We start from the raw sequence: 18,606 nt of genomic DNA on the forward strand, positions 1-18,606 counted from the left end.
TCCATAACATCTGGAGGGCCGCGAGTTTGACACCTGTGCTATAAGACAAAGGCATCTTACTCCTTTCTCCAAACACCCCCCCATCAGCCGGCAGGGCGCATGCGCAAACGGTTGCCCGCAGTTCAATCGGACCCATTTAGGTGCGGGACAGCCGCAGTTCAATCAGCCGGCAGGACGCATGCGCAAACGGTTGCCTGCAGTTCAGTCGGACCCATTTAGGTGCGGGACAGCCGGGTCCTCCGGCGAAAAGTTTCCCCCGCGGTTTGGTGCGGAGGATGCAAAATGTCCGGGTTCAGCCCCGAGCTCATCGAGTATCTGGAGGGGAAAATCTCCTTCGAGGAGTTTGAGAGGCGCCGGGAGGAGCGGAAAAGCCGCGAGAAGAAGGTGAGGCTTCGCCGGGGCTTCGGCGTTGCCGGGCAACCCGGTCGGTGGCCGGAAAGGCCTGCTGTTTTTAAGCGCGCGCCGGTTTCGTCTTCCCGCGCTGCAGTTCTGTGGGGAGCTTCGAATCCCCCTCGCTTTTCAAAAGCTACAGGGGTGAAGGGGCCGGGTGGGGTGTATCCCAGGTCGGCCCATCTTGTCTATTGGAAGGGGCATCGTCAGGATAGTTACACTAGAGCAGTGGTGGCAAACCTTTGGCACTCCAGATGTTATGGATTACAATTCCCATAAGCCCCTGCCAGCATGGCCAATTGGCAGAGGCTGATGGGAATTGTAGTCCATAACATCTGGAGTGCCAAAGGTTCGCCACCACGGCACTAGAGTAAAGCCAGTGGATTTTTGTAGTGTCGCTAAAAAACAGTGTCTGTACACATGCTAGTGCTCTGAAATGATTTGGTTTGGGATAACGACTCTGGCATGAACAGGGACATCAGGGAGGTGCAATACCATTAACTCTACCCTCCAGAGAAGCACTACCCTCCAGGGAAACCAATCTCTGTTTTCTGGAGATGAGCTGTAATTCCCGGGGATTCCCAGGTTCCTCCCTCAGTGGCACGCCCATTAAATATAATGGAAGGAAGGAATGCCAATTGATCTGCATTGGCTCATTGTAGTGTGTTACAGCACATGAAAGTTGTCATGCAGTGCAGAATAGATTTCATAGGAAGGTCTCCAGTTCAAGATACACTGCTCTGGGACTGGCATGACAGCTTCTAGGAATAGTAGAAGTGTTCTGTGACGGGAATGATGGCCTTAGATTGGAATATGCTGTCTCCTCTAGAGGAGTTTTAGTTGTTGGATGCCGCCTGCTGTTTGAAATGTTAATTTATGATTGAGTGCTGTGTTTTAATGTATATTTTTATTAACTGTATGATGTTTGTTTATTATTTGTTTGATGTGAACCACCCTGAGCCCTCCGGGGAGTGCGGTATATAAGTTTAATAATAAATAAATAAATAAATAAAATGGAAGTTATGCTCTGAGATTGGAATGACAGAACCCAGAGAGGAATGACAGCTGCTGGGAATAGCAGAAGTTCTCTCCCACTCCCAGGAGAGTTGCTGCTGGTCATAGTGGAGTGGTTTGACTCAATATAACACAGCTTCACATGAATCGTATTTTAGTTGTCATTTTGCAGGACTTGTGCAAAAAGAATTGGTTACTTAAGAGTTCAGTTTTATGGGTAACATTTATCCAAAAAAGGGGTGAGTGAAGATCCACAGTGAACTTCCCACTTATTATATTATCTGTAGAAGAATAATTTATTGCAGTCAAAGACCAAAATTTACAACTGGATACAAAATAAAGCTTAAAAGTTAGACCTGATTATACCTATGTATAAATAGCAAATTAAAACTGATCTTTTCATTACACTTTTGCTGATTTATTTATTTATTTATTTTTTCAGGATGGAGAAAATGCGCTCACGGAGGAAAGTGTCGATGATCCAGATGGTCCGTCTACTTCTGGGCAAGGGTCGAATGTTGCAACTGAGGGTCACAGTGAAGTCGAAGGTATGTGTTACCAACTATTTAACTGAAGAAACATAAATGCGCCAGGGTCACTCATGAAAAAATAAATTATGTATCATTGTTTGCCTTGTTTCAAGAATGTCTGCGGAATGTGCACTGTAGAAATGGAAATCATTTGTGGGATTTTCATCCCCCGCCCCAGAAGTAATCCAGATGCAATAGGAGAAGATGGTATCCACTTAATACATTTGGTTTTAGGTATCCTCATTCTGACCTGGATAGGCCAGGCTGGCCTGATCTCATCTGATCTCAGCAGCTAAGCAGGGTTGGCTCTGGTTAGAAGTGCTTGGAGGGGAGACCCCCAAGGAAGTCCAGGGTTGTTATGCAAAGGAAGGTAGTGGCAAACCACCTCTGGTCATCTCTTGCCTTGAAAACTCTATGGGGTCGCAACAAACTGGCTGTGGCTTTCTGCCAACCCCAGCCGCCTCCCTGCTGTCTTTACCATCAACCACCTGTAGTCCCTTTAGCATAGCAGCCTGAGAAGTGAGGCGCATTATAGGTGCTGTCTTCAGTTTGTCCTTCAGCTCCTGGAGGGTGCATCAATACTAGCCAATGTCTATTGTGCTGCTGTCAGTTGTGCTACTGTGGACCAAGTGCAGGATTGCTCTCTGTGAACTTTCATAACATTTATTTTAATGTTAGGAAGGAAATGGTTAGGTTTTGTTATCTTCCTCCTGGAAGGGCTCACATCTTCCCTGGAGGCACTCTACCGGCCTGGTCCTCCTTCCACTTTGCTTCTCCAAGGTTTTGGACCACCTGGCACTCCCAAAACATTCACCGTTTTCAGGGCTAAATTGGGGTGGGGAATTTCTGGCAGACCAATTTTGGGAATTATCTTCAGCTCAGAGGAAAGGCTGCATTGACTGCGTCACTGCAGCTGAAAATAATCCATGGGATCAGACTGGGGGCTGAACTGCAAGAGATTCTTTTCTGCAGAATTATAAACAAAATATAGACAGTTGCTGTTCCATGGTTTCAGAATTCCCAAATTTCGTTATTGGTCACAAACTTTACTGAAACTGACACTGTTGTAAATCTGTATCGTTCTTTTTTCAGAGGAGACATCAGATGGGGTCAGTAAATCGGTTCATCGAGTTTTTGCTTCCATGATGGGGGAAAATGAAGAGGAGGAAGAGGAAGAAGAGGAGGAGGATGAAGAAACTTCTGAACCACCTACAGCAGGAGACGTTTTTGCCCTGGAGATGGTGCTTAATAGAGAAACTAAGAAAATGATGAAGGCAAGTATTCCAAACCGTAAAAGCTCCCAAGGGCATTTGCTGAGTCTACTGAAAAACAGTGGACATGTTTAATGCTTGGAGCTTCGTGGAAAAGGTCCTCTGGTCCCGCAACAGGTATCTTTGTGATGAGCTGGGCCTCTTCTCATATATCTGACTCAAATACTACAACTGGATTATGAATCAGACTTTTAATTTAAGCCTTTGTGCATTGGCTAGATAGTGGCTAGATAGTGGCAATAGTTTCATGGGGAACGTAGATTACTCTCTGTTCCTACATACATCTGGAGCTGGATGGTGGCTAGAATAACAAGTGTTAATTTCCATCTGGACACGCTCTATATTTCCTCCTCTTCCTTCTTCACTCTAAAATGTTGCTAGAATGTTACTGTGATTATAAATCTCTGCCAAGGAGTCTAGTTAAGGAAAAAGTTGCTTTTCTGAGGATGAAATGATGTAATTTATCAGTTCCACGAATATCTTTGGTTCAAGCATCATTCTTATTAATAAAAGACTAGTTTATATTTTATTGGAAGTGAATAATATAACCTGGAGCGTAAAGCAACAATAACTTTATAACAGTCAAGTTCATCAAGTGATGCCTCTTCTGAAAGGCGATAATCTATATATATAAAAAGCTAACAGTGTTTTTGTGGATGACAGTATACCTCAGTAACTGCTGGGCCAATTCCTTTGAAAATTCCCAGCCACTATAGTCAGCCAGGCGAGAGTGTTTTTAGATGTTCACATACCTGAAATTTCACACCTGGCCCAGGTAAAACGCCTTTTTCCTGGCGCTCTATGGTGAAGGACATGCAGCTGCCTGTGTGTAACTGTCACCCTTAGAATGTTCGTGCTGCTTAGAATGTTCGCTCAGATGGCCAGATATGAGCAGTGAAAACAGTACATAGGCAGTAACTCGAGTGGAAGTGGAACACATACACACACATACACACGAGGGAGAGGGGAGGGAGGGAGGGAGAGGGAGGGGTGGCATGCAAGGGAAGAGAGGGAGGGAGAGGAAAGGGACGGAGGGGGAGGCATACAAGGGAAGAGAAGTGAGAGAGGGGAGTCAGTGAGGGGTGGCATGGAAGGGAGGGGAGGCAGGGGCCCCAGCACCTTTCCATCCCCCACCCCTCAAGGAATGCGGGCACACACATCAATGACATTGCACAGTATCAGTCTGCGTGTTTGCATGAGCACGTACTGTTGGCCTCTGTAATTGATTTGCTGCTACTGTTCCTTTCCCATTTCACCACAATAAGCCACAGCAACGCGTGGCCGGGCCCCGCTAGTTGTAATATAAATTAAAACAAGCCCCTTCTCCCTCCCAAAAAAAGAGATAACTTTTTTCAGCACTAGTGTTGATTTTTTATGGTTTATGCACATGTCCAGTTCAGTTGGCCACAGCCAGTTTTTCCATTCAGTCTTGCACTGTTTCCTGCTTTATTACAGCCTCCATGCCCTGTGGCTTGTGTTCACGCTGGTCCCGTGATCCCCCATCTAGCCGATTTTGGATGATTCAAGGGGGCTTCTCCTGATTTTCTCACCAGTGGAAAAATTGGTTGGATGCAAACCCTGCTCGTGTTAATGGCCTTCGCTTGCTGGGGCTTATTCCAAGACATTTTCTTAGGATTGTCGCTTGAAAGAAAACAAGCAGCTCTTCTGCTAAAGAGTTCTTTTAATCGAGCCACCGCCCTAAAATAGTTCTTTTTCCTAGGAAAAAAGGCCCCGCAGCAAACTGCCCCGAGCTTTGAGGGGCCTCATGGGAGAAGCCAACATTAGGTTTGCTCGAGGAGAACACGGAGAGGCCATTCTGATGTGCATGGAGATCATCAGGCAAGGTTTGTTTTTGAATTGCCACTGGCCGGAAGAGGGACACATGAAATGTGTATGTGTTGTATGTGTAAGGTTGCTGCTTAACCTTAGAGGATTTCCTCTGCCAAGGCTGGCGCGCAGCCCAGATTTGGGGGGTGTTTTCGGTATCTGTAGGTTCCAGCTTCTGTATCTTCTGTTTCTCCTGCATGTCTGTGTGAAACTGTTTCGATGTGGTTTTCGGCTGGGAACTACAGGTGTGTTTATCTAACTTTGATGGGAACTGGGAGGGGAGCCCGTAAAAGCGGCTGCTCGAGTGCTGGGAGGCCAGTTCCCGCATTGCTTGTGATTGACTTAGAATGCCAGATCAATAAAGAACTCAAATGTTACTTTTGGCCTGGACTTTGCAAGTTCCTTACAGTATGCAAGTGTTTTGTTCTCAAAAGTGAACTATATTTAAACATATTTCTCTCCTTTTCCTTCTTTGTATGTGAAGCGACCGTTAAGTCTTTGACCTTGGAAAGCTGATAGCATTTATTTACTTGATTCTATTGACTGAAAATTTATGGAGCCTCTTGGTTGTGTGTAGAGTGCAACTGGAGATGCTTTGGGCCTTCTGTGTGTTTGTGCCTGTATACACAAGTGACAGGATATGGGCTAGGAAGCCCAGATGTGTATGTCCAAATGCCCTCACAGTTCAATGAATTCTGCTTAAGCGGATGGCTGATCTTCTTAATGATCTCTTTGTTAGCTTTGGCTGGAATCATGAGTCGCTTTGGACATCTATTTGTGGCAGGATAAATGTGGCTGAAACGTTTTAATAAACAAATAGTGCTTTATTATACAGGTCCTACAAGTCATACGTTGCTGGATATAAAAGCACTGGTGGTGGACTGTTCATTTATTTTTATTTGTTTGCTTCATTTTTTTCCCCAGCCATGGACTGAAACAAAAACATGGATGATTAAAGTGGATTCAATGCAAGTGCTTTTTGTTTTGCTTTATTTTGATCAGCTCCTCTTGCGTACGAGCCATTCTCAACGCTCGCCATGATTTACGAAGATCAAGGAGACATGGAGAAATCTTTGCAGTTTGAACTGATCGCTGCTCACTTAAACCCCAGCGACACAGAGGAGTGGGTGCGGCTAGCGGAAATGTCACTGGAACAGGACAATATTAAGCAGGCCATTTTCTGCTACGCAAAAGGTAAGCAGGCGGATTCAACATTTGCTCGTCTGAAGGCTAACAAAGAGTCCGTAATGGGCATGATGTAAAGCCACTGGCAGCAGCGTTCAAGCAACTGAGCAAATTTGCTCTTATTTCAACCTTTCTTTTTGTAAGCAGCAGCTTTCCTGTGAAATTCTGAGGGCAAAAGAGAAGCAATATCAGAGTCAAGCAATGCTCTGTACGGTTCGGGGGGAGGGGGCGGGGGGGGCAGGAGTGACACGAATTCATTCATACATAAGAGTGAATTTCCCTGCTGGAATTAATTTCCTCTTTTCTCCATGGAGGTCGGTCCAATGCTGACTAGTGTGAAAAATTAGTCAGCCCTAATTGTCTGTCCCTGATACTTAGCATTCTAAGGTATACTGCAGCTGAACATGGAAGGTCTGTACAATATGCATGCTCAGGTGTCTGATTTCCTTCCTTTTGCCGTTGGTAAGAATTCAGGTGAGTGTGAAAAATGAGAAAGAAAATCCATGTAATCCCTTTATACTGGGACTGATCCAAATGATTGAAAACTTCGGGGTTTGTGAGAACTTTTCCTCAGGCAAATGTTGGGAACTTGGCTGGTGTTTGTATGAGTACAAAGTCCGTAATAACATTCTGTCTGTTTTGCTCAGCCCTGAAATACGACCCTACCAACGTGCGCTACCTGTGGGAGAGGTCAAGCCTGTATGAGCAGCTGGGGGAACATAAGCTGGCCATGGATGGCTACAGGCGCATTTTGAATCTTCTGACCCCTTTTGATGGTGACCGCTTTATGCATTTGGCAAGGGATATGGCAAAGTAAGCGTTTAGGGAAACATTGAGTGGGCGTCTCTCTCGTTTCAGACTGGGTTTGTTTTTCTTTGCCTTGCAGGCAACATTGTATTGGGTGCTAAGAGTGGGATGTGGGGGCAGAGCTGTGGCTCAGTGGTCGAGGATCTGCTTTGTGGTGTAGTGGAGAGCCAACGTGGTGTCGTGGTTAAGAGTAGGCGCACTCTAATCTGGAGAACCGGGTTTGATTCCCCTCTCCTCCACATGAGTGGCAGACTCTTACCTGGTGAATCAGATTTGTTTTCCCACTCCAGCTGGGTGACTTTGGGCCAGTCACAGTTACGTCCAAACTCTCTCAGTCCCACCTACCTCTCAAGGGGTCTGTTGTGGGGAAAGGAAGGGAAAGGAGTTTTTAAACCTCTCTTGAGACTCCTTACGCCAGTGGTGGCGAACCTATGATGTAAAAAACCTCCCACTGAGACCCTGGAAAGCTGCTGCCAGTCTGAGTAGGCAATACTGACCTTAAGGGACCAGTGGTGGGAAGGGGCTATGGCTCAGTGTCGGAGCCTGTGCTTTGCATGCAGAAGTCCCGGGTTCAGTCTTCAGCATCTCCAGGCAGTTGGTGAAACCCCAGGAGCGGCTGCCAGTTTGAGCAGACAATACTGGTCCTGATGAGTCTGTGTACGGTAGCTTCATTCGTGAGATGACATTTTGTCAGTTCAAAGCAGCAGGATGAAGATTGCCCGCAGGAAGCAGCAGTGGTGTAGGAGGTTAAGAGCTCGTGTATCTAATCTGGAGGAACCGGGTTTGATTCCCCGCTCTGCCGCCTGAGCTGTGGAGGCTTATCTGGGGAATTCAGATTAGCCTGTGCACTCCCACACATGCCAGCTGGGTGACCTTGGGCTAGTCACAGCTTCTCAGAGCTCTCTCAGCCCCACCCACCTCACAGGGTGTTCGTTGAGGGGGGGAAGGGCAAGGAGATTGTGAGCCCCTTTGAGTCTCCTGCAGGAGAGAAAGGGGGGATATAAATCCAAACTCCTCCTCTTCTTCTTCTTTCTTCTTCTTTCTTCTTCTTCACTACAGTGAGGTAAAAGGTTTTCTCTTGGTGTTATGGTGACATTCTGACAGCCACTGGAGCAAAGAGTGTGGTGTAAGTGTTTGAGATTGAGGTGGTAATCACAGAGACGGGGCAGCAGTGAGGACAAACGTTTCCACCTTGGAGGCCATCTTGAGATGGGGGGGGGGGGCGGCCACAGAATTAGCATATTAGCAAAATTAATATTTACAGATACTTTGCATGAAACCACGATGAGTAGGTTTGGGGAGTTCTCTTTTGCAGCAGCAGCAGTCTAAATGACACAGGTTGATCAACCACAAATACCTTCTTAACGTGAGACCTCTGTAGGTCTTCATGGATTTAATTTAACTTCTAACCATGGACTGACATCAATGTTCGCTGCTGGTTTCTCTAGGAGTTACTATGAGGCCAATGATATCGCAGCTGCAATTGAGATCATGGAGGAAGCTTTCAGCAAACACCAAAACCTTGTGTCTGTGGAGGATGTTAATATAGCTGCCGAACTGTATATTTCTAACAAGCAGTATGACAAAGCATTGGCGGTAAGCACACGATGTACTACACAGCTTAGCCATTCTAGACCCATTGGGAGGATGGTCGGGGATGAATTTAGTTTTTATTTTGCACTCTGTCTTACGATACTCCAGAATGGTGTACTAATCATATATCTAGTAGCCAGGTGTGATCTAATCTGCGGATGCTTAAATCCACAGATTGGGACCAGACTGACAAAACAAATAGCTCTGCAAACTTGGAGGACCCCCACCCTCAAAGTTTGCAGAGAAATCTGAAATCCTTAAAAGATTACATTGGGTGGTTGTGGGGAGGGGTGATGGCTAGGAACTACAGCAGGCATTGGTGGGAGGAGAGAAGGATAAGAGGCGGAAGGGATCTTCCACAAATATCACGGTCTCCACTTGCATATTATACTAGCAGTATATAAATACAATAAAACCTGTTTAATACTGAAACCTCACTTCCCTTACTGGCTCGGCTGCTAACTGTTTAAGACAGTAAAAAGGCTTTGCCGAGCTTCCAGAAGATCACTTAAGCTTTGGTGATTTTTCAGGATAAAGGGAGTTCCACAGTTGTGTAGTTGTCTGTCTTTCTGCCTTTGGTGTCAAATCTTTTTATGCGAATGGTATTTTTAATAGGGTATTCTTACTGTGCTATCCTAATGAGAGCTACGCCTTTGTAAAGCCATTGACTTCAGTAGGCTTAGATAAGACTGCTTAGCATGCCCCTGTTAATCACTTTAGGAGACATTCTTGTCATTTGGATGTGGGTGGTCTTCTAAGAGTCGAATCAGACACTGAAGGGATCTACGGTATCATTCTCTTACCTCAGAATATATCTGGGTGGAGGACTGGGTCTGTTCAGTGCTGCCAAGTCAGTGCCAACTCGTCGTGACTCTAGGAACTGACAATCCCTAAAACATCCAGTTGTTAACAGCTTTTCTCAGGTTTTGCAAACAAAGGGCCGTAGCTTCCTTTGTTGAGTCAGTGCATCTCATGAGTCAGTCCATCTTGTGTTTGTTCTTCTTTTCCTGCCGCCTTCCACTTTTCCTAGTGTTATTGTCTTTTCCAGTGAGTCTTGTCTTATCATCATGTCTCAAAGTATGATAGCCTTAGTTTAGTCATTTTAGCTTCTAGGGACAGCTGAGGTTTGATCTTGAACCCACTTATTTGTCTTTTGGGGGATCCATGGTATCCATAATGCTCTCCTCCATCACCACATTTCAAAGGAATCTACGTTCTTCCTATCAGCTTTCTTCATGGATCAACTTTCAATGAATACTGTGGCATGAATTATCTTGATCTCAGTTGCCAGTAACACATCCTTACACTTAAGGGAAAGGGATTGCCTAACCAAAAGGGTTTCCAGATCTTGAGATCCTTTCAAACAGTAATCTCCCATATGCTTTTTGAGGTGATACAGTCCTATGAGAGGACTGTACTATGTACTTCTTGAATTTTTGAATTAGCTCCAAGGTTTTTGTTCTCTTTTGCCCTCTCACGTCAGCCTCATGCAACTGTCTTGTGTCTTTTTTTAGGTTATTACAGACTTCTCAGGGATTGTGCTTGAGAAGAAAGAGGAAGAAAGTGAGTCACCTGTAGAGAATAAAGGTACTGTATTAAACTGTGTCTGTAAACGTAATCTCTGAATTGCTCTGATGTTTAAAGAGATGTGATTAAATTTTCCTTGCTATTTATTGTATTTGTTCCCATTTAAAACTGGAAGAGAAGTGGCAACTCTTTTATGCGTTGCTATATGACTTCTATAGCAGTTAAATAGCTTTAAATGCGCTATGCTGTTTGTGGCCACTAAAATAATAGATAGTGATCCCACCCCCAGACATTACAAAATTTTGCTTCTGAGGATAAGCAGACACATCCAGTAATAGCGGAGGGCAAAGTGGAGCTTTACAGTGTGTGTTTGCGTGCGTGTGCGTGTGTGTTCTGGCATCTTTGGATGTGTGGTTACTGAACAGACTTGGCAGTGCATAACTCCAGTATTGGTCCAGCAGTTACTTAACAGATCCTTCTTTCTTTAGGGGAGCAGGCCAGTTATTTCAGCTCGGTTATTTTTCAATCTGTTTTTAACAAGCATGTTAGCAGAATGAACATTCATAAATGCATCGTGAGGTTTTATGGCGTTTGTGCTCCTTGTGCCCTAGTCTTCTGTTAAGATTGTGTTTCTGTTTCATTTGCTTATTGATAAAGACTCCTCTGTGGTGCTAGAAGAAAGCAGCTAAAACAGAGCAATTGCTTAAGCCACTCTGGGTTTATGTAAGCATTCAGAGTCTCTTTCTGTCTGTCTGTCTCTCTCCTTTTGTCTTTCTCTTTGTTCCCAAATGCAAGATCCAGAGGAAATGGAGCAGGGGCAAGGATCAGCAACCGACCCCCAAGACTCTGCACGTAAAACCAATTCTGCTTGTGAGTGAGTCACTCTACTCAAAACTGGGTTAAATCAGCAGTTTGAAAGAGTGGGATTATTAATTCCTGGGTATAAAGATAGTAATGGCCCCTGCTATGGAAAGGTGGTGTGAACTGGACAGCAAGTCCACATTCTCCCTGTGGTCCAATTAATGGGCAGATCTTTATGGACCAGTTTAAAAACAGCTTTTGTTCATTCAAATCTGGGATTATTTTAGTTGGAATGGGAACTGGTCCATCTTGTAATTTAGCCAGTCCAGTCCAGTCCAGAACCTTTAATAGGCATATCATCAAGAAAATGTCAAACATTTCCAGATACATTAAAAAATCACTCATTGTTACATTGTTACCTAGACACCGCCCAGAGCCCCTAGAGGATGGGGCGGTATAAAAGTTTAATAAATAAATAAAATAAATAAAAAATAAATTGTAAAACACACCTTAAAAATATGGCAACTGCTTCTGAAATTTCTACATTGGAACTATTCAGGAGCTTAAACATTTTTCTTTTATCGGAGAATAGTGTGAATCCTGTTGGTAACAGTGCCCACAAATCAGTTCTAAAGTTGTTAAACTTTGAACAATACAGCAAAATATGAGAAATTGAGTCCAATGTATAGGGACAGTACTGGCAGCGACGTTCGTTGTATGGAATATTGAGAAAGCGCCCTTGGAGGTAAACAGAGGGGAAAGAGTTGCATCTTGCTCTGGTTATGGCCCATCTACTCTTGTAATCAACTGGTTGTTCCAAATATACAGCCCAGCTTGTTTTCTGGGGAATGATCCCAAGGTATAGCGGGGAGTAAGAGCTTTGCGCTGTGCTCAAAAGAGATCGATATTCCAGATCATATAGTCTGGTCTTTAGACGGCAATAGATCTCTGTGGCGGTAAGCATATTTTGTAGTTTAGCATTAGGAAGCAGCATGGTATAGTCACGTGGTTAAGAGCATCAGATGAAGGGCTGAGAGAGACTGCTTGAAATCCCTGCTCTGCTGTTGACGCTTACTGGGTAACCTTGGGCTGCTCACATGCTCTCAACTTAACCTCACCCACAAGGTGGCTATTGGAGGATAAAATAGAGGAGAGAAGAATTATTTTGTAAAGCTGCTTTGGGTCCCCAGTTGGGAAGAGAAGTGGGATATAAATCTATCAGGTGGTTCAGTTTTCCTCTGGGTAAGTTTTTAGCTTTCTTCTTAGTGTTTCAGTTCACATTGAACATGACAGAGGCAAATATATCAAGCAATCCGTCAGTGGGGGATTCCACACAGCATAAATACAATGTCTTTAGAATGGTATAAAAAGATCCGTTTTGGGATTTTGTGTTTCCATTGTGCAGGAGAACCCAAGCATTGCAAGCCAAAACAGATCAATAGTCCTAAAAACGTTATATTTGTGCTGTGCGAAATCCACCAGTGTTCATAGGGGAAAAATTTTGCAATGCATTTGTTTGAAAAAGGTTGCTTGGGGGAAGAGTTGAAGGCAGGCAGAGGCATTTCTGCCCATGTGCTTCTTGTAGTGGACTTTGAAGTACAGTTGAGAAACAACACAGGGGATGTGCAAGATAAGACTTTTACTCCAGTAGTATACATGATAACAAGAAAAAAAATCAGAGAAGACAAAGATGAAAGTCAGCTGCAAAGAGAGAGACCAGAATGTTGGTCTCGATTCAGTGTTGTGGCTCGATTCAAATCCAGGAGCACTTTAGAGACCAATAAGATTTTCAAGATCTGCACTGGTGAGAGTCAAAGGCTCTTTCCGCACATGCAGAATAATGCACTTTCAAAGTGCTTTCAGTGCTCTTTGAAGCTGTGCGGAATGGCAAAATCCACTTGCAAACAGTTGTGAAAGTGGTTTGAAAACGCATTATTTTGCGAGTGCGGAAGGGGCCAAAGATACCTGATGAAGAGAGCTTGGATTCTCAGAAGCTCTTATCCCAGATACACTGCTGATCTCTCAAAGTGCTTCTGGATTCGAATGTGGCACTTCTGCGGCAGACCCACACAGCTCCCCTCGGAAACCAGATTGACCTAGTTGCTGACATGACGTCTTGGTTTTCTTCCAGCTTCAGAAAAGGTTACCTGTTCTATTCCGGAGGGAGTTCCCATTGATATTACAGTGAAGCTGATGGTTTGCTTGGTGCATTTGAACATCTTGGAGCCTCTCAACGTAAGTACAGAACCAGACCACGGAATGCGTGGACAGCTTTCCTGGGTTGGCCTCTGGGATCCAAAGAGGGCTTTTGAAACTCCCCTCCATTTCAACTCTTTGTCATGCAAGGCAAGGAAGCTGCTGGTTGAAAGAAAAACGAGTCCAACTCCATTCACCTTTTTTCAGATCCTGGCCCTGACTAATAACAATATTCTCCCATTAGACCAGGAGTGTAAAATATGCAACCCAGGGGCTGGCTCCAGCTCTGTGAGGGGGTTTATCAGGCCTGTGAGCCAGCTGAGGCAGCCCCCCCCCCCTCGTTCCTGATCTGGGCGAGCCCAGGAATGGGGGATGGGGGGGGGGATTCCTCAGCCGGCTCACCGGCCTGATAAGCCCCCTCAAGCTGAGGTAGCCACCCCCAGTGCCAATCTAATGTTATATCCGGCCCTTGTAACAAATGAGTTTGATGCCCTTGTTTTAGACCTTAAATATTAGGACCCCCTGATTTGTCATAGAGTGGCTAAGAGAAACAGTAAATGGCTAGTGGGTAGGTCTTCACTACTGCACTATGCTCCCATCTTGTTCTCAAAGCTAACCCGCGGAAATAGCTGTCAAGGGAGCGTTGTGTGGTTTCCAGGCTGTATGGCTGTGTTGTAGTAGCATTTTCTCCTGACGTTTCGCCTGCATCTGTGGCTGGCATCTTCAGAGGATCGGATGGTAGTGAAGCAAATGGAGTGTATATACCTGTGGAATGTCCAGGGCGGGAGAAAGAACCATTTGCCAGTTAACAAATGTAAAGGGTGCAGTTAGCAAGCTTGATTTGCATGTGTTGGGTGTGATCCACCCATTTAGCATGTGAGTAACCATGAAGATAGCATAATCAATTAGTGAGGGCATCTGCATTGTGGTAGCCTGGCCTTTTGATCCCTTTGATTGATTGCTGCCTAGAGTGGTGTTCTGGGTGGTGTTCACTAGCTCTTTGACTGCTTTCTGCCTGGAGACATCCTGTGTCTGGGTGGTGTTCATTAGTCACTGTCTTGATTCTGGTGTTTTTCAGTACTGGTAGCCAAATTTTGTTCATTTTCATGGTTTCTTCCTTTCTGTTGAAATTGTCCATGTGTTTGTGGATTTCAATGGCTTCTCTTTGTAGTCTGACTTAGTGGTTGTCAGAGTGGTCCAGAATTTCTGTGTTTTCCAATAACATTCTGTATCCAGCTTGGTTTATCACGTGTTCTCCTATTGCTGTTTCTCCCCGGCTGAATTACTCTGCAGTGCCTTTCATGTTCTTTGATTCGTGTCTGGATGCTGCGTTTGGTGGTCTCTACGTAGACTTGTCCACAGCTGCATGGTACGCGGTAGACACCTGCAGAAATTAGAGGATCCCTCTTCTCCTTTGCTGAAAGTAGAATTTGTTGAATTTTCTTAGTGGGTCTGCAGATTGTTTTAAGGTTATGTTTCTTCATCAGTTTCCCTATATGATCAATGATTCCCTTGATGTATGGTAAGAACACTTTCCCTCTGGGTGGCTGTTTATCTTCTTTCCTGTGGTTTGTTCTTGGTCTTTCAGCTCTTCTGATGTCTGTAGTAGAGTAACCATTAGCCTGTGGAGCCCAGTTTAGGTGATTAGGTGAAGGCCCTATGGGCCCAAATGCATATGGTCTTGGTGGTTTTTATAGTGCAACCAAATGAGCAGTATAGTGGTTGAGTGGTGGACTCTAATCTGGAGAACTGGGTTTGATTCCCCACTCCTCCACATGAAGCCTGCTGTGTGACGTTGGGCCAGTGCTAGTTCTCTCTGACCGCTGTCAACCCCACCTACCGCACAAAGTGTCTGTTGTGGGGAGATGAAGGGAAAGGAGTTTGTAAGCCCCTTTGAGGATCCTCTGAAGATGACAGCCACAGATGAAGGCAAAACGTCAGGAGAGAATGCTACTAGAACACGGTCATACAGCCCGGAAACCACACAGCACCCAAAGCTATTCGGCCAGCCAGCAAGCAGCACAAAACATGGCAACATTTAAGACTAATCCAATTTGGCCATCTAAGGAGCGTTAGAAGCTCAGTTAAATGGTTCTTTCTATTATGAACTAGGTAAGAGTTAAACATTGTTATGTTTCTACGGCCAGCTTCTACTGACCACTCTTGTGGAACAAAACCCTGAGGACATGGGAGACTTGTACCTTGATGTGGCAGAAGCGTTCCTTGATGTTGGGGAATACAATTCCGCCCTCCCGCTCTTGAGTTCCCTGGTGTGCTCGGAAAGATACAACCTAGCGGTTGTCTGGCTCCGCCATGCAGGTAAATGCCGTGATTCAAACTAGTGCATTCTGCTGAATCCTTCTGAGATGATGTTTTAATGATGCAGTCTATTAAAATGTGGAAGATTGGGGATCCTGCTATGTCAATGTTTTTCGGGTGGGGACACAGAAAGCTTGATGGTTTGTAAATCGTGATAGGTAATATATTTCAGAGTGTCTGTTGTAGCTGGTTTTGCATCTCATAAAAACTAGAGACAGAATACTTCAGGGGGGTCACTGACATATTATCCTGAAATGGAAGGACGACTTGCTAGATGGCACCCTTGCCTGGTACTGGTCCTTGTAGTCCTGTTCAGGACTGTTGTGGAGCTTTTAGTAAGGATACAGCAGCATTGAGTGCATCAGGGACATGACAGCTGTGCAGGGGCGTAATGAGGCAAACTGGAGCCCTGGGCAAAACCTGCGTTGGATGCGCCCCCCCCCCACCATGGGCGGCCACTCCACCACGACCAAATTTATTTTTGCACCAGGACATTGTTGCCTGCAGGGGGTGCATTTTTAGACATATCAGCACCAAAATGTCAGCGTATTATCAGGAGACTGTCTTTATGCTACTACCCAAGTTTGGTGAGGGTTGGTTCAAGGAGTCCAAAGTTATGGACTCCCAAAGGGGGTGTCCCATCCCCCATTGTTTCCAATGGGAGTTAATAGGAGATGGGGGCTACAGTTTTGAGGGTCCATAACTTTGGCCCAACTGAACCAAACTGCACCAAACTTGGGGGGTAGCATAAGGACAGTCTCCTGATGATAAGTGGAAAATTTGGTGCCACTAGCCTAAAAACTGCGCCCCCTGCAGGCCACAAATGGAAAACCACTAAAAATACCCAAAAACGAACCCTGCATGTTGATGCCCCCCACAAGGTGATGCCCTGGGCAGCTGCCCACCTTGCCCAATGGGCATTACGCCCCTGCAGCTGTGATAAGAGCCACTGCGAGTAGCAGAGTGCTGGACTAGATGGACTCTGGTCTGATCCAGCAGGCTAGTTCTTATGTTCTTATGTTCTTATGATGTGAGGGCTCGTTAGCCCTACATCCACGGGTCACATTTGAGGAGGCTGCCTCTGTGGGATGTGTGCATCCTAGATGTGAGTCCCCAAACTTGCTAGATGGCACCCTTGCCTGGTACTGGTCCTTGTAGTCCTGTTCAGGACTGTTGTGGAGCTTTTAGTAAGGATACAGCAGCATTGAGTGCAATGTTCTTCCTTCCCGGACCTCCCAGTTCAAGGCTCGCAATTGACGGCACAGCACAAAGCCATTTTATGAATGCAAGGAGCTTCATTTTGGATTTGAGAGAGCCAGCGTGGTCTAGTGGTTAAGAACAGGTGGGTTGAATCTGGAGAACCGGGTTTGATTCCCCATTCCTCCACTGAAGTGGCAGAGGCTTACCTGGCGAACCGTATTTGTTTCCGCACTCCTACATTCCTGTGATCTTGGGCTAGTCACAGATCTTCAGAGCTCTCTCAGCCCCACCTGCCTCACAAGGTGTCTGTTGTGGGGAGAGGAAAGGAAAGGAGCTTGTAAGCCACCTTGGGTCTCCTTACAGAAGCGAAAGGTGGGGTATAAATCCAAACTCTTCTTCTTCCTCTATAGTAAAGGTCAGTCTGACTATAATATATCATTAAAAGGAAGAACATTGCTTCATTAGAAATGTGGTTTTGGAGCAGAGTTTTGTGGATACCACAGACTGTCCCAATGACGAAGGAGTGGGTTCTAGGTCAAATCGAGCTTGAATTCTCCCTGGAAGCTAGAAAGGCTAAACCAGTGGTGGCGAACCTTTGGCACTCCAGATGTTATGGACCACAATTCCCATCAGCCCCTTCCAGCATGGCCGATTGGCTAAGAAGACATGGCCGATTGGCATAAGAAGACATGGCCGATTGGCCATGCTGGCAGGGGCTGATGGGAATTGTGGTCCATAACATCTGGAGTGCCAAAGGTTCGCCACCACGGGGCTAAACTGAGGTTGTTGCACTTTGGTGTCATCATAAGAAGACAAGTCACTGGCAAAGCAGTAATTCTAGGAAGGGTTGAGGGCAGCGGGAGAAGAGGACCAGCCAACATGAGTTGCAGCTCCTCAGTCAAGGAAGTCGTGGCCTTCTGTTTGCGAGACCTGAACAAGGTTGTCAACGACGGGTCACTTCAGGGGTCATGAATTCATAGGTATTCTGCAAATCAGAAGCAACTGGACTGCACAGAACACACAAAAAATGGGAAAAGTTGGGTAGAGCCAGGGAGGAGCTGGACCCACTTTGCCCGCCTTTCTCCACAGAGTGCTTAAAGGCGTTGGGCTACATCGATCACGCGGCAGAGAGCTATGCCAAAGTGGTGGACCTGGCCCCTCTGCACCTGGATGCCCGGATCTCACTTTCTACCCTTCAGCAGCAGTTGGGCCGGCCTGAGAAAGCCCTGGAGGCTCTTGAGCCCATGTACGACCCAGACACGCTGGCGCAGGATGCAAACGCCGCACAGCAGGTGAGCCACGACTCTTTGCGGCGTGCGATTCTGTTCGTTGATGATTGCCATACCGTTGACTGAGCCCCGTGAGTCTCACAGCACACTTCTTCCTTTCTATCTGGCTCTTCGGAGCAAGGATGCACACAACGGTTGGTGTCAGGTGGCTCCCTTGTCTTGGCGAGCCATTTGGGTGCAGTGGTTCCATCTAGGGCAGTGGTGGCAAACCTATGGCACGGGTGCCAGAAGTGGCACTTAGAGCCCTCTCTGTGGGCACACATAGAGCCCCCCACACACAACTAGGCTGGCGTGGGCCGCTGGGCTCGATTATTAGCATTAAACCTAAGACCTAGTTTTGGGGAAGCAGTGTAGGTAACCCTGTTAAGTGCTGTTAAACCCCACTGATTTTCATGTGAAGAACTAAAGCACAATCCTTTACCTGGGAGGAGGCTCAGTTGCTGGCAATGGGGCTTGCTTCTGAGTAAACCCTCCTAGGGTCGTGATTCACCCGTTGGAAGAGTTGCACGGTTGCTTCAAAGCAAAGCCACCGACTACCACCAAGCTTACTCCTGAGTAACACACACCTCGGAGCCAAACGTTTTTTTAAACTAAAACCTCAGTATTCAGGTTCAATTGCCGTGTTGGCACTTTGCGATAAATAAGTGGGTTTTGGGT

At 45.9% G+C, this 18,606-nt stretch overlaps 1 protein-coding gene across 2 annotated transcripts in view; it reads left to right on the top strand.

Annotated features, from left to right (window-relative positions):
* Positions 1-210: 210 nt before the first annotated feature.
* Positions 211-18,606, top strand: part of GTF3C3 (general transcription factor IIIC subunit 3) — a 36,789-nt gene continuing 18,393 nt past the window's right edge. For both annotated transcript variants that reach the window (XR_007243530.1, XM_048484985.1), the window contains exons 1-12: positions 211-384; positions 1,847-1,952; positions 3,027-3,208; positions 4,926-5,049; positions 6,035-6,226; positions 6,865-7,030; positions 8,473-8,620; positions 10,132-10,204; positions 10,940-11,014; positions 13,077-13,180; positions 15,289-15,460; positions 17,750-17,952. Coding sequence is in view for 1 of the 2 variants with exons in the window: in XM_048484985.1 (XP_048340942.1) it covers positions 283-384; positions 1,847-1,952; positions 3,027-3,208; positions 4,926-5,049; positions 6,035-6,226; positions 6,865-7,030; positions 8,473-8,620; positions 10,132-10,204; positions 10,940-11,014; positions 13,077-13,180; positions 15,289-15,460; positions 17,750-17,952 (1,647 nt within the window). In the remaining variant the exon portion in view is untranslated. The remainder of the gene's footprint in view (positions 385-1,846; positions 1,953-3,026; positions 3,209-4,925; positions 5,050-6,034; positions 6,227-6,864; positions 7,031-8,472; positions 8,621-10,131; positions 10,205-10,939; positions 11,015-13,076; positions 13,181-15,288; positions 15,461-17,749; positions 17,953-18,606) is intronic.

The sequence above is a fragment of the Sphaerodactylus townsendi genome, linkage group LG02 (genome assembly GCF_021028975.2).
Source record: "Sphaerodactylus townsendi isolate TG3544 linkage group LG02, MPM_Stown_v2.3, whole genome shotgun sequence".
NCBI lineage: Eukaryota > Metazoa > Chordata > Lepidosauria > Squamata > Sphaerodactylidae > Sphaerodactylus > Sphaerodactylus townsendi.